General features: G+C 37.9%; 1 protein-coding gene across 1 annotated transcript in view; it reads right to left on the reverse strand.

Moving 5' to 3' along the window:
- The window catches only part of VGlut (Vesicular glutamate transporter), a 511,784-nt gene that overhangs the window by 461,950 nt on the left and 33,817 nt on the right, over positions 1-16,017 (reverse strand). Inside the window, exon 2 of the mRNA XM_067154057.2 lies at positions 10,735-10,917. Within this exon, the coding sequence (XP_067010158.1) occupies positions 10,735-10,793 (59 nt within the window). The 5' untranslated portion in view covers positions 10,794-10,917. The remainder of the gene's footprint in view (positions 1-10,734; positions 10,918-16,017) is intronic.

Genomic DNA, 16,017 nt, shown 5'->3' on the forward strand with positions numbered 1-16,017 from the left:
GACAAGGTAGCAACATTCGGTCATATTTTCTCTTCAATAGACCGGGCGAGTTGGCCGTGCGCGTAGAGGCGCGCGGCTGTGAGCTAGCATCCGGGAGATAGTAGGTTCGAATCCCACTATCGGCAGCCCTGAAGATGGTTTTCCGTGGTTTCCCATTTTCACACCAGGCAAATGCTGGGGCTGTACCTTAATTAAGGCCACGGCCACTTCCTTCCAACTCCTAGGCCTTTCCTATCCCATCGTCACAATAAGACCTATCTGTGTCGGTGCGACGTAAAGCCCCTAGCAAAAAAAAAAATTCTCTTCAATAGACGTCATATCCCTCCTGAAATGATACTCAGAGAATTAGAGTAGGCGAAGCTTTATTTGATCCTGTAATAATTAGGAGGGGAATTTCTCAAGGCAGTGCTATTGGTCCTTCATGTTTTCTTATATATAATAATAATAATAATAATAATAATAATAATAATAATAATAATAATAATAATAATAATAATAATAATAATAATAATAATCGTATGGCCTCAGCTACCGTGTGCAGACATTTCGATTTGACGCCATCTGGCTGTCTGCTCGTCAATTTCGACGTTCCGTTTTACTCTAGGCCCACTACATGGCAGACCGAGTAAACCGAAACTCTCTTGGGCGTCTATGATTGAGATTTAATGAATTTTGTCGGGTAAACACCAAATGTGTCACCAGAGATCTTTTACATGCCGACATCGTACGACATGGAGTGTCTAATGGACTTTCTTCCGCCCTTCAAAAATCCGACTACCTCTGCCGGGTTTGAACGCGCTATCTTGGGATCCGGAGGCCGACACTCTACCAACTGATCCACAGAGTAAACAAGTGGAATAATAGGTAAGGCTTTTTGCGGATGATATTATTCTGTATAGAGTGATGTTGCCCTGACAGTTCTTCACTAGTCCCACCAAGAGACAATTGCGTGCATACAGTATAAGCAGAACTACGAACTTACCGACCGTAATGGTATAAACAGAATTTTTGTCATTTTGCCTGTACACTTCTTATTTCATTTTCTCACCGTGAATTATATGAACAAAAGTCTAAGTATCAGTTCAATTTTTGAGTGTTAATTTTTCACGACATAAATGAAAAGCCGCTCAACAGAATTTCTCAAAACCCTGTAATGAAGTTCACATATAGGCGAGTTGAACACTAGGGTGTAGTGATTGGTATTCAGTACTGTAGCTAAATTGAGGTGCCAAATTAGGCAAGCAAGAAATTTCTCAATTGAAGCTATCTGTGCAAAATATGTGTACATAATTAATGATATAGAAAATGTAATTGTAGTTTTCTATATTTTATGTCTCATACCTTCTTTTACAATCAGCTTTACGTCGCACCAGCACAGATAAGTCTTATTGCAACGATGGGACAGGAAAGGGTTAGGAGTGGGATGGGAGTGACCGTGACCATAATTAAGGTACAGCCCCAGCATTTGCCTGGTGTGAAAATAGAAAAAACACGGAAAACCATTATCAGGACAGCCGACGGTGGGGTTCGAAGACACTTGTCTCTCAAGCGCAACACGTGGCTCTATAGCCATAGATCTTTAACCCGTGCGGCCACTCCGCTTGGAAATAATAATACCAAAATGCGAAAATTGCATTTGGATGAAATAGAAATCACATGAAATCTATCAAGTTGCAGACAAAATCACTGATACCATCACGAACATCTGTGGGACAAAATAGCAGTACCACGATGTCTCCAGAAACCATAAAAGCAGTTATTGGGATGAATAATTAGTATTATGATTATGATTATTATCATTATTACTACATTTTTATGGTCATTTATATAGAATGGATAAAAGCAGGCTCACAAGGAACATTTTAAATTTACCTTATCAATGAAAAATAAAAATAAATGGCTAAAAGAAATAGGTGAAGACTTAAATGAAATTCGCATTAGTTAAGAAAACCAAGACAGAATAAAATTCAGAACCTTAGTTCAAAACACAAATTTTCTGAAAAGACCACCCGGCAAAGTACAGGATGGACCGAATGACGTAAAAAGAAACACAGCGAGAGGATGAAGAGATATTGGAAAGAGAAGAAAAGAGTGCTGGTAAGTTCAAACACGCTCCTTCGTTGGGCATAACGAATGAAGTAATAATAATAATAATAATAATAATAATAATAGTAATAATAATAATAATAATAATAATAATAGTAATAATAATAATAATAATAATAATTTTTCATCCCAATAACTGCTTTTATGATTTCTGGAGACATCGTGGTACTGCTATTTTGTCCCACAGAAATTCTTTTACGTGCAAGTAAATGCAACAACACGAGAGACAGAGAGATAGGAGTGAAACTGAAGGAAGAAAGCAATGGAAGAAAGATTAATATTGTATGGAAGGAGGAGGAAAGAGAGCGAGATTACGTCTCTTTCCCGTCTCCACTGGCTGCTCCATTCCACCCTCACGTTATCAGCGCGAACCAGTGAACGATGAAAAATATAGGAGAAGGACATTACATTTCATGATCGTCTGGAAAGAGGGCGATTTATGTTCAGGTTGAGAGGATTACCGCCTCCTATCCCCGGGCTCCAAATCTCTCTGTTATTCATTAGCTCTCTGCTGTTTTCATTCAGTACTTAAAGCTGCTCATTAGTTCCTTTGAGTTGAAAGTCATTTTAACTCCAGGAGTCCACCTCATGTTCGGTCCAGTGAAATGTGATAAAAACAAAATTAATAATGATAACTACTACACGATTGATTTTGATAATAATTCATTTTATCAAGAAGGAGAACATGAGAGAGGGCCGTTTACGATGGTCTGGACAAATGCTACCGTCACAGGAGTGGACACCATAGCGAAAAAAATGAGATATACCCGAGAAATGTGTCGAAATGACAAAGGAGCGACCGAAGTGTCGATGATGATGCTTCTTGTTTAAAGGGGTCTAAAATCTAGGTCATCAGCACCGAATGCTACGTGTTGGAACAAAATGAAGTTATAATTGAAATTTCAAAATGTATCCAGTGACTGGAATTTAAAACAGGTAAGATAAGGGTTATACTGCCCGAAGGCAGGTCCGAACCTCCGCAGAGGTGTTCCTGAGCCGGAGTTTACGTGCGGTAGGGTGGCCAGTTCCTTTCCGCTCCTTCATTTCCTTACCCCCCACCAACAGCGCGTGGCAACCCATCCAACTCCTGACCACGCCCAATGTTGCTTAACTTCGGAGATCTCACGCGATCCGGTGTTTCAACACGGCTACGGCCGTTGGCAATTTAAAACAAATGATGAAAAAATGATCATGAATTTAAAATAATCTTTGGTTCTAACTTGAAATGCCTTATTTCCTGATAAAAAAATAGATTAAGGTAGAATAAGGGATTGCCTTGAAGTGCAATCATATCGTCGCTACATCGGCTAAACCTCCTATCGCACGGTGCCCTTCCTGTCCATTATTCTCCTTAACACCGGGCGAGTTGGCCGTGCGATTAGGAGCGCGCAGCTGTGAGATCGCATCAGGGAGATAGTGGGTTCGAACCCCACTGTTGGCAGCCCTGAAGATGGTTTTCCGTGGTTTCCCATTTTCACACCAGGCAAATGCTGGGGCTGTACCTTAAGTAAGGCCACGGCCGCTTCCTTCCCACTCCTAGCCCCTTCCTGCCTCACCGTCGCCATAAGACCTATCTGTGTCGGTGCGACGTAAAGCAAATAAATAAAAGAATAAAAGAAGAAGAAGATCTGGAATTTCATAAGGCCAATGGTGACGAAGCGGAGATGGATCGAAGACTGGAAAAAGACGGGTATTTGTGTTCGCCTAAACACATCCCACCTTATAAGCATACGGCATATTATACTAACCATCATAGAAACAATCAATAGTGAATCAATAGTGGGCCAAACCCACGTGTAGTGCCGACCTCAAGTAATTGATCGAAGACCAGAAGTTTTCATCTTCCAATTAAATACCATAATGTTTCATAGCAGATGTGTATACAACTAATTTGACATTAAAAGAGATAAAATTCATCTTATGGAAAGTATCTACTGTAATATTACAATATGAACGTATTCATTTATACACCTTATTCAATACTATGTATTACAAACTAAAATATTGATTAAATATTACAATAACCTTGTATAGACCTACACGTTTCGCCTCTATTGAGCCATCATCAGTACATATTTAAACATAAAATAATTGTCAACTTGTGGGGATAAATTGTGAAGAATCAGATTGTTGATATTTAAAATTAAATTTTAAAAAATACGATCATGACATCTGCGGTTAAAAATATGCTGATAATAAAATTTTCTGGTTATATTATTCATTGTACTCCAAAATTTATATAAAGTGAAACAATCTTCTTGTTTTGACAATATCCTTTGGTTATTACAGTCAAATGCGGGGCGAATTATTATCCCCTAACTGGTCTTAAAGGTAGACAGGGACCAAGTATCCGAAAATGTCAGGCTTAGGAATGAAGGAATTGTAATAATTAGGTTCTGAGGAGAACCAAGTGTCTGAAACATGTAGGCCTATACAATGTTATTGTAATATTTAATCAACCTCTAAATATAATGCCTAGTATTGAATAAGCTAGATAAATTAATACTTTCATATTGTAATCTGACATCTTAGAAATGCATAAATAAATACGAATGAAATATTAATAGAAAATTTGTAATGTAGAGACAGGAAGACAATTTTATGCAGAGATTTAACCGCACTGATTGCACTGCCAAAATGGCCCTCGTACGTGTATAGCGCCCTAAGTACCGTAACAGACAGCTGCAGGAGCTGATAATCTCCCTTCCACTGAATGAAGCCACTTCATACATCGATTTTTTCTCCATCTATTGTCTCATCAAGTGGCCAACTTGTCAGCATTCTTGGGCCACTCTGCCTACGTCATCAGGCGCGTCATCGGCCTCTCACAGAGATTTACCGACACTCCCCTTGGGAACATGTTCCACATGGCGCTATAATTGGGGCAGGGGAGCGACCATCTCTGATACGAGATCACAGGATATTTAGTCTCTGTGATCTTAGAGCATTGAAAAGGAACTGAATAAGGTAGCTTTGTGGTTGTATTAAATCGTTACTCTGACTACCAACATACACAAAATAATCCCTTTATTTGGTAGATCCGCAAAGTTTCACCAGTCTGCTTTATACCAGAAGATGAAAACGAATACGTGGAATGTTAAGGCACTTAAAAGTCAACTTTCAGACACTTTCCGTGGTTTCCCATTTTCATGCAAGGCAAATGCTGGGACTGTACCTTAATTAAGGCCACGGCCGCTTCCTTTTCAATCCTAGCCCTTTCCTATTTCATCATCGCCATAAGACCTATCTGTCGGTGTGACGTAAAGCTTGATGCTTGTTTTCTAAAGGGGCCCAACATCGAAGGTCATCGGCTCGCGACGTAAAGCACATTGTTAAATAGGCACAAACAATACAGGGTTTTTGCAACTGGCAGCTAAAATGTGTTTTCCTTAATCCGCTTACCCTCCAGGGCTAGTTCTTCCCTCGGACTCAACGATGGATCCCACCTCTACGACCTCAAGGGCAGTGTCCTGGAGCGTGAGACTTTGGGTCGGAGGGATACCACTGGGGAAGAAGACCAGTGATTCTCCCAGGCGACATCACCTGGTATGCTGAACATGGGCCTTGTGGGGGATAGCAAGATTGGAAATGATAGACAAGGAAGAAGGAAGAAAGCGGTCGTGGCCATAAGTTAGGTACCATCCCGGCATTCGCCTGGAGGAGAAGTGGGAAAGCACAGAAAACCACTTCGGGGATGACTGAGGTGGAATTCGAACTCCCCTCTACTCAGCTGACCTCCGAAGGCTCTCGCACCACTTTTCAAATTTGGTGGCAGAGCCGGGAATCGAACCCGAGCCCTCGCGGGTGAGAGCTAATCATGCTAACCATACACCACAGAGGGGGACGAATGTGTTTTAGCTCTTCAAATTGCATTATTATTTTTTCTAGGGGTCATCACTCCCTAGACTGATTTGATGCAGACCTCCATCCCACCCAATCCTATCCCAACATTTTCATTTCTACCAAACTTCTACATCTTGCATCTATTCTAATCTGTTGGTCATATTCATACCTTGGCCAATCTACCCCTGCGGTTTTACCTCCTACACTTCCCCCAAAGACTACGTGAACAAGTCCTGGGTGTTTTAAGATGTGCCCTACAGTAACCATAACACTGTATACTGAAGACATTTTAATTAATTAAGTCCTAGATTACATTTAATGAATGAATATAATGAATAAATATTCATGTGCTTTTGTAAATAAAGGAGCTGCTTCGCGGCACACCAGGAAGGACGTGGGTTCGATTCCCCGTCATGAGGTCAAAGAATTTAAGAAACGAGGTTTCTACTACCGGAAGTGCATATAGTCTTGAGGCTCACTCAGCTGTCACCAAAAATGAATACCTGGTTAATTCTTGAAGGAAAAAGGCGGCCGGGTGTAGAGCCAACCACTCTACCCAATCAAAGCGCCCAGGTTACGGATAGTGGAAGCCTTTACCTTCCACCTCTTCAATTGCCTTCATGGCCTGAATGGAGATAACTTTGCTTTACTTTTTTGTGTCAATAAGGCCTTCTTCTGGGCTGATTTTTACTTAAGGAAATGGGGTTATTAACATGCTACTTCACGTGAGTTTTTTCCTAATTCTGCATCTAAACACCACAAGAGGATAACTAATATTTTACTCTGTAATATTCTTTGTTGTAATACCATAGTTCATTGTTCCGTCATTTTAATATTCGCTTAAATTTTTGCAACAATACCAGCAGAATATAATTGTCCCAACAAAATATCATTGAAGTCCTCCCCAAGAATATGGATGCAAAAAACGAATCAGTAATATTTTCAGGGGAGAGGAATATTATTTTCGGGGTTTATTTCATAGTATACACTACTTTAACCAATTGCATATAAGCAAGTGTACACATGAGTTCATCTATCAAAAGCAATATTTTACAGTTATAACTTAAGGTTTTATAAATGATTTATGAATTGGATGTGATAGAATGGAAAATAATCTGCAAGTATGTCTTATATTTGTATGTAACAGAAGAGAAATCTTGTACATGCAATTGGAACACAAATGACAGCAAATAATATTTGTGAAATAATAAAAGTAAAACAATAGCAATAAAAAGTCAAGAAAATATTTCAAAGTTTTGATGTTATTTCGTATATGGTCTTTATTTAAATGATCGGTTACACCTGGTGGTGAACCAACATAAGCACAGCTCATCAACTTGACTGATGTTACATCCCTACAAAGTTCTGCTGGCTGAAAACCAGCTTTAAGTTAAATGAAAGACATAAGATGACACCACAGCATAGAGGAGTGATGATACACCCTATCTATTTCAACTGAAATCTAATTTTTCAAAAATTTGTTGGTTATATTCTTATTCCTGGGAGCTTTTCAATTTTGGAATATGTTGTATCCATTGCTTAACCAGACCACTGCTCTGTGCTCTTCCTTAGATATTAATGACAACGTTATTTAGAATTAAACATAAATTAGCGACTTTAGAAAAAACTTTAACGGGTTGGATCTCAAATGAACTTGAAGGAAATTTAATGCTTTATTAGTATGACGACTTTGTGCTATCACATCCCTAAGGAAAATTCAGATAATACAGAACATTTCATTTTGTATTCGATTTGTAAGGCAATCTTGTCACCAAAAAGTGAAGAAATTTACAACCGTAAACAAATATAAGTATATTTGCTCTGTTCCAGAATGCGGTAGAACAACATTGTCGTAAATAGAGAAACGTGCTAAGTTATGGAAACAAAGTAAATTGTATGCTAAATTCAATACTGTCCAGTAAAGCTGTAGTTTACAGAGCAAGGAAAATAATTGATGAAGAATCCTCTTTTCACAGATATGTAACAGGAACATAATACAATCTTTTTTCCCACGGTACAGGACCGTTTGGACTGCAGTTTATTGAAGCCAAACTTCACCAGCACTCAGCTTCTTTCGGGTCACGGAAAATTTAAATCTTATTTATGTAAATTCAAAATTAGTAGTAATAACAGTTGTGTTTGTGGAGATGAAGGAACTGCAATTCATCTTATTCTTATTGTCCATTCTTCAGCAAAGCTATATATATTTTGGAACAACACTTAAATTGTTGTACAGTAATGTTAGTCATATCTATTTTTAGGATATTTCACAAGATCTGCTGTTTGAAAGAATTTTTGAAGTTTATGCAGTTTATTTTAGAAAAAATTTAAGGATAGTTTTACTTTTCTCCCAGTTTAATTAATTGTGTGTGTAATCACTCACTTCAAAAATTTTTGTATTATATGTTTGTAATATTTAAGGTAACTAGTTAGAACCTACAGCCCTAATATGCTAGACAAAGTAGGGCTTTTTTCATGGATAATAAATAAATAAAAATGTTCTTCCTGTCCATTGTCCTTGTTAGGATTGGTTATACAGTCCATCGGAACAACGTTGCTTTCATTTTCCTATCCGAAAGTGTGAAGGAAAACGAACACTAAATGCAGTATACTGTAGGAGTGAGTACATCCGACACGCAAACACCTATTTCCACAGTGCGGAACGGTAAGATTAATATTTCCTTTACCCACATGCATAGGAAAGTGAACTCAACGAAAATTATACAGTTAGACTGTATATCCATATGTGGCTGGGAGGCGTGACAAGCCTTAAGGAAGATAATGGATAGGAAGAACATTGTCAGATACGAGGATTTGTTTCTTCACCAACGATATTATACAAATGGTACACAGTGAGCTAATAAGTTACGAACTACTGAACCGCATTTCTGCATACGGTTGATTAAAGATAGGGACTGACTAGAGCCGAGTACTAAAATGGTCACATCGAACCAATGTTACTTTACAACGTGGCAAAAGCTCAATGTACACATCGGACATGTAATTCACGAGTGATTCTTTAATTCTTACAATATAGTGTCATTACCAGATGAAGAAAAAGCAGAAACATTGGTGGCAGGAAGTATAAACGGTGCATGGAACTTAACTGAACAATTGTAAAATCAGGTAATCAGTAGTCAATGCATACGTTTCATTAGCATATGGTCGTTGCCGGGACAAAACCTCCTATGTGATAATATTTTTGGAGATATACTGCTCGAGGATTACAAGGAATAGGATTATTCCGATAACATTCTACCGTAAAATGTGTCCTCTCTTGGTTTCACTCCAACATTAAATTCATATCCACCGGCCCAAAAAGTAATGAGGGCATGGTACTGTATAAGTTACTCGCAGGTACAGTTTACTTAATTAAACCTAAAGATATAAGGTTTGATGTAGGTATTCACTATAATTTTTCTGCATGTATCATGGATTATATACTGGTAATAATTAAAATTATTTCTTATAAGATATTAAACACGAATGACACACAATTCTATGCGCCCATTCTCTTTTTTGAGTGTCACAACACAATTTATTCTCCGAGTGGCAACAAGACGATATCCAACACAAGCTCGAATCGCATGCGGCTCAATGATCACTAGCGACTTGTAATGAAACACTCGAAGGGGTTAGAGGAAAAACAGACAAGGAAATGGAGCATACAGCTTCGCATCGAGCAGCAACTCCGTTCTCCACTTGTTACACTGTTATAACTAGGAATGTTGTGTTATATTACTACGATTTGTTCGAAGTCAGTCACCGCCTTACACAAATCAAGAAAAGGTAAGATTCGAAAATCAGCCTGAGCATAAATTATTGTCGGAGTATTGAGGAACATTTCCGAATGACTAGAACGAAATTTCGTTAGTATTGGACGGTCACATTAGATAAATGGCAGATCACGGAGATTGGAGCCAAAATTTGGATTGGAGAATGCAGAAAATGAAAAAGCGTAACGGTGAAAAGATTGAGTAAAGAGTAGGAGCCACTATGAGCTGTGTGCGGAGGACGTTGCAGACCAATTTTCACCAGACATTTCACTCTATTTTACCCCATTTAATCCGGTTTACCTACACTGTCTCCCTTGTTTTACAAATACTATTCGTGTTTTATTACTGACACATTTTGTCAGTTCCTGTCTTCATACAGAATAGCAGAAATGAGGTAATGATGTGTAAGATGTGGAAAGTTATAACAGTGAAAGTAAAATTCACAGATTTAATTTATAATATTAATAACTCATAAATAATTATAGATTCATACTTATCTATGATCAAGTATATAAGGAATTGTTTCACAAGTCATCACTTTGATGAGACTGTGGAAAGTGATTTGATGGACTTAGTTTCTTGAAATCAGGTTCTACAGATACAAGATATAGTCTAGTTTCGGAACTTATTTGAAAGAAAATCCTGAAAATCTTTAAATTGGGCGTTGTAGCGCCTTTAAACTAATCTTAGCCCGCAATTCTGCTTCCAAATTGTTGAATATTTCTTAAGTTATTTTGCAGTTACTCCAGTTTTCGCGGACATCTTTCCAAGATTTTTTAATAATTATTTTCCGTATTCCGTTGAACAACTCAGTACGTTAATCACAGGTTTAGAAACGGTGATATATATAATAGGTTATGAGAACCAAAATTAGCATGAAAACCCATTTGGGGTAAACACCTAAACAGGAAAAATCACATTCGTAACCTCAGTCGATGAAAATGTACATGCAAACAGGAATTTATTTTCTTCAATTTCACCCATTCGATTTGAGGGACAGTGTACTTACCCAGAGAACATGCTGCCCGCCTTGTCGCGGATGGCGCTGAGCGCACCGAATCCAGGCATGGTGTTGGGAGAGTCAGGGGCTCACAGCTGACAGAAGACTCTGGTTCTCTTCCCTCACAACGAGCAGCGGGCCATGACGGGATCAAACGACGGCCGAGGGGTACAGGTGACCGGGGATCATGTCCTGAACAAACAAAATATGAACATTTGATTAATACATAGGAAAGTTACTATTGTATACAAGCGATGATAATTAACTTCGTTGCACAACAACAAATACGACAATATCCTGAGTGAATGTCAATCAATGCTCAGGCAAAACTACTGGTCATAAAGAAATCAAATTTCGGTCACACCTTTCTACTGCAATATAGGCACCCACTAAGAAAGAACTAAAAATAACCACCTCTAAATTGATGAAACGGGGATAAAACCCTAAAACAAAAATATTCGTTACTCCAAACCCGTTCACGAGACAAAGTTGAGTTTTCACTCAGTGATTGCTTCCTTCCTCTCTAAAGAACCAGAGAAACAAGGAAATGATATTTGGTCCTTGTTTCAATGACGGTGAAATCCTGACATTCACCTCCCCGTGGTAGAGAGGGGGCAAGGACTGCATATAAAAATAATATTTTATATGCAGGCGGCTAACGAATGAAGGGAACGATTATCTCCCGGTATAAGGAGATCCCCTATACCAAGTGCCAACAGTCTCTTTGAGAGTGGATGAGCGGGTATGAGTAAGGGCACTCTATTGTCCTGGAGACAAAAAAATTGTTCCCAAAGGCGGAGGAAACAGTTTGGTCAACGGCATTAGGATGCAGAAGGCAACGGGAAACCACTGCATTAAAGATCCTGAGAGATATTCCAATAAATCCACATGGCATGGCTGCAACGTCAAGAGCAGAGCTGGCCGTGTGGATCGTCTACCTCCGTTTGGAGACGACGCCTTAAGAAGAAGATTGCTTCTCTACATGTTATATGTTAAATAACACAAGTTTAGACACAAAATTCAGCCCTTAAGTGTTAAATGGGAGTTAATAAATATAACCAAATTATTAAATTATATGAAACCGATTTGCATACGAGGTTGAAATTTCACATGATGGTTGGTTGCTCCTATACGTTTTAGATTTTAAATAAGAATTGGTCTTGAAACAGTATAACTCCAAGGGGTTCTGACTGAAGGGTGAGACCTGATCACAAAAAAAATATTAATTTCTCTGAAACCTTTTGACATAAGAATTTAAAATTTCACATGATATCCTATGTGTTACATAACAGAAGGTTACAAAAAATAATCCCCCCAAGAAGTTAAATGAGGGTTAAAAATCTAAAAACAAGAATATTAATTCCTCAGAAAACCTTTGACGTACGAAGATAAAATTCTAAATGGCGGTATATATTTTAAATCCTATGAGAAAAATAGGAGGTATTTTAAAACATTCCATCCCTATGGAGTTAAATGGAGTTGGCTCCGCAAACGAAATTATTCATACCTTCGAAATCGTTTGTTGTACGAAGTTATAATTTTACAAGAAGGTTGTTATTTTATGCCCTAAGTATAATTTATCATATTTCTTCCCTATGAGGTGTAGGTGGGCATCGACTCTGAAACTCGCAATATTCATTCATACGAAACATTTTCACGCACGAACTTAAAATGGCACATGAAATTTAGCCTTCTGTGTCTAGATGTTGAAAAAAGAACCTTATACATTAAGAGAGTTTACTAAAAATAGCTTTCGCAAATCCGTCCGACCGTTATTCTGGACCGATTTGTTTCATTTTTGTTTTATTATCTCCGGAATTACCTGCTGGTGAACCATGAGATATTGAAAGTTCTCTAAGTTCAGCCAACTTTGAGTAATCATAAAATCGAATCATTAAATTATCACACCAATAATTGGAGGCGAAGGCTTACCCTAATCCTCAATACATTCTGTAGTTAGCAGGTTGCTAGGCGACTATCACATTCATTAATATTCTGATAATTGATTTTCATGTCACTGCCTGCAGCCATGTTTGATTACTATCTGTCAAGCCAGACAGAATGCACTTCCTCTGATCACGGAAGAATACTATTTCCTGCTAGATACTCCTTGATTCTCTAACCTTTCCCAGCTTCCGAATATATTCAACAGATGGAAGAGCGTTCCTAATAACTTACAAAAAAGTCTACGTACAAACAGACCCCATCATGACATACGTATTAGACATTATCTGGGAACACATTTCGAGAGATAACTTGTTATACTAGAAAGAGTGAAGGTCATATATCTTTCTCTGCCTGGCAAAAACCCTCCTTCAAGACTAACCTATGAGCTCACAAGACAACCGTTCTATATGGAAGAACTGCGATTAAAAATACCGTTGCCTTCTACAACATAATACCAACTTTTACATCAAAATCTGCAGGATAAAAAGCGAATATATGGATAGATTTTTTTACCAAATAGATGGCACGATGACGACAGAATGGATGAATTCTGATTACGAACTACGGCATACCAGAGCGCTTCTTATTAAATGTTCATAAAACCATTGAAAAGGGAAGGCAAAAGAATATGAGTACGACAGACATATCAAAACACGTTACCCTACCTATCTATAACGAATTTTGAGGAGCTGCATAGGTCCTGTAGTATTTTTCTACCCTAAAACAAAACATTCATCCTTTACTATTCTACGTACGAAACTCTAATTCAGTATCGAAATTTAAGACTGCATGTGGAGATTATCTGTTGAATTCCGCTGTTTGTTTCGTGTGTATGATGACGTACGATAGGTTGTGCGATTGTGGTTATTATTATTATTATTATTATTATTATTATTATTATTATTATTATTATTATTATTATTATTATAGTGTAATTTACATAATATTTAGCTTCTTACTCACGTACATAGATCACCTTTATGGCCATACTTATAATTCCATTTACTTTATTACTTATTGTGCTCTCTTTATGCATTGCTTATTTTTTCAGTTTGTATCTTACATTTTCGTTATGACTTTGTCTCTTTCTCATTATCTTTACGCTCCGAATTTTATTCTATTTTATTTGTTGAACTCTGCTTTCTTTCTTCATTATATGTTGTCCAAATCTGTAATTTTTTTTTTTTTTGGCTAGGGGCTTTACGTCGCACCGACACAGATAGGTCTTATGGCGACGATGGGATAGGGAAGGGCTAGGAGTGGGAAGGAAGCGGCCGTGGCCTTAATTAAGGTACAGCCCCAGCATTTGCCTGGTGTGAAAATGGGAAACCACGGAAAACCGTTTTCAGGGCTGCCGATAGTGGGATTCGAACCTACTATCTCCCGGATGCAAGCTCACAGCCGCGCGCCTCTACAAGCACGGCCAACTCGCCCGGTACTCTGTAATTTTTAGCTTATCTTTGATTTTATGATAGAATAGTACATTTCTTTTATATACGTATTATCTGTAAATTAATTATGTGGTCAAGTGTAAGAGAGGGCCATGAGCCCTAACTTCGCCACTGGTAAAATAAATAAATAAATAAATAAATAAATAAATAAATAAATAAATAAATAAATAAATAAATAAATAAATAAATAAATAAATAAATATCCACAGCCTGTTTCCAGTCATTGACCGCGTCAGGGATGGAATGAATGAAGCCCCCATCTAGCGGCGAGGGTAGGAATTGTGCCGGCTGCCAAAGCCTGTCGCACTCCTCTGGGGCGATGATTAATGAATGACAGATGAAATGAAATGGTATTTGAGAGTGTTGCTGGAATGAAATGTGACAGGGAAAACCGGAGTACCCGGAGAAAAACCTGTCCCGCCTCCGCTTTGTTCAGCACAAATCTCACTTGGAGTGACCGGGATTTGAACCACGGAGCCCAGCGGTGAGAGGCCGGCGCGCTACCGCCTGAGCCACGGAGGCTCTAAATAAATAAATAAATAAATAAATAAATAAATAAGTAAATAAATAAATAAATAAATAAATAAATAAATAAATAAATAAATAAATAAATTAAATAAATAAATAAAATTTCACAAGTCAAAATCGCTTTTACGTCCTGGCTGTTAAATAATGTATGGTTTTGAAATATTCCAATTGTATGGGGTTCAAATAAGTGTTAGATCCAAAAATTAATAATCATTCCTCCAAAACACTTTGACATACGATCTGAGGTATTCCAGTTTACAGCCATAGAAAAGCACGGGTAACTTGCTTGTATAGTATTTTATTTAATCCAGATAATGATATGTGTTGTTTTGCTTGGCAACGCCCAATGTCAAAGAACGGCAATACATCATCGTTGCTATGGTTTCCCACTGTGAACATCGTAGCCCGCTGTTTGTAGCTAGGAGGGTTGTTACGCTGGTAACATCCTCGCTTCTCCCTCCTCCACCCTCCCCAGGCTGTACATAAATCCACAATCTGTATCAGTAAAATCCTTTCCAGCCCAGAGCACTTCCTAAATGATCCGCTTTACGTAAGTCGCTTGCTGATGGTCGTAGAGAGAGTGTCGTTATCCAGCTCTATCACCACATTCTCCGTCTTGTTCCGTTCTTTCTTTATTGAAACTCCTACGCATGTAGTGTTCTAGTTACAAAGTCCTGTATTTTAATGTGGGGGTTCTACTTAAATCATATCTTCACTAGGTTCACCCGAGTATCGTATAGTGGATCCACATAATCACATCAACAGCACAAAAAGAATTTGAAATACAGAGTGACTCTTTCATTCCTAATTCTATCCTTAATTCATTACAAGACACAAAAGTTTCCCGAGTTCCTTATATAAAGCAACATTGTCAAGCAATGATGTATGTCTAGAACTGGGGGCATTCTGCCTTCAAAATCTCTCAGTCTATCATTTTTATTTTTAGTTCCAAACTCGTACTGTGGATCGAATATAATGTCTCAAGATCTAAGATTCAAACGCATGTGTCCGGATATTTGAAGGGAAAATAATGTACATTTGCCACTCCATTCCTATTATGTAGGTGTGTAAAATATCAATGGTGGCACATCTGATGTTTAATTGACAGATTTAATTAATTGTTAGCTATAAATCGCCCAATATATATCCATTTCTGTGCCATATACCTGTACCTTGCAGTTTAATCCATTTATTATTATTATTATTATTATTATTATTATTATTATTATTATTATTATTATTATTATTATTATCTTAAATCAATCTAGGAGCAGGATGATTGTACACTGACTGACAGAGCAAATGCAACACCAAGAAGGAGTGGTCAGAACTTTATGCCAATTGCAGGGTAGACTGACGTCACTGA

This window comes from Anabrus simplex, chromosome 9 (genome assembly GCF_040414725.1).
Source record: "Anabrus simplex isolate iqAnaSimp1 chromosome 9, ASM4041472v1, whole genome shotgun sequence".
Lineage (NCBI taxonomy): Eukaryota > Metazoa > Arthropoda > Insecta > Orthoptera > Tettigoniidae > Anabrus > Anabrus simplex.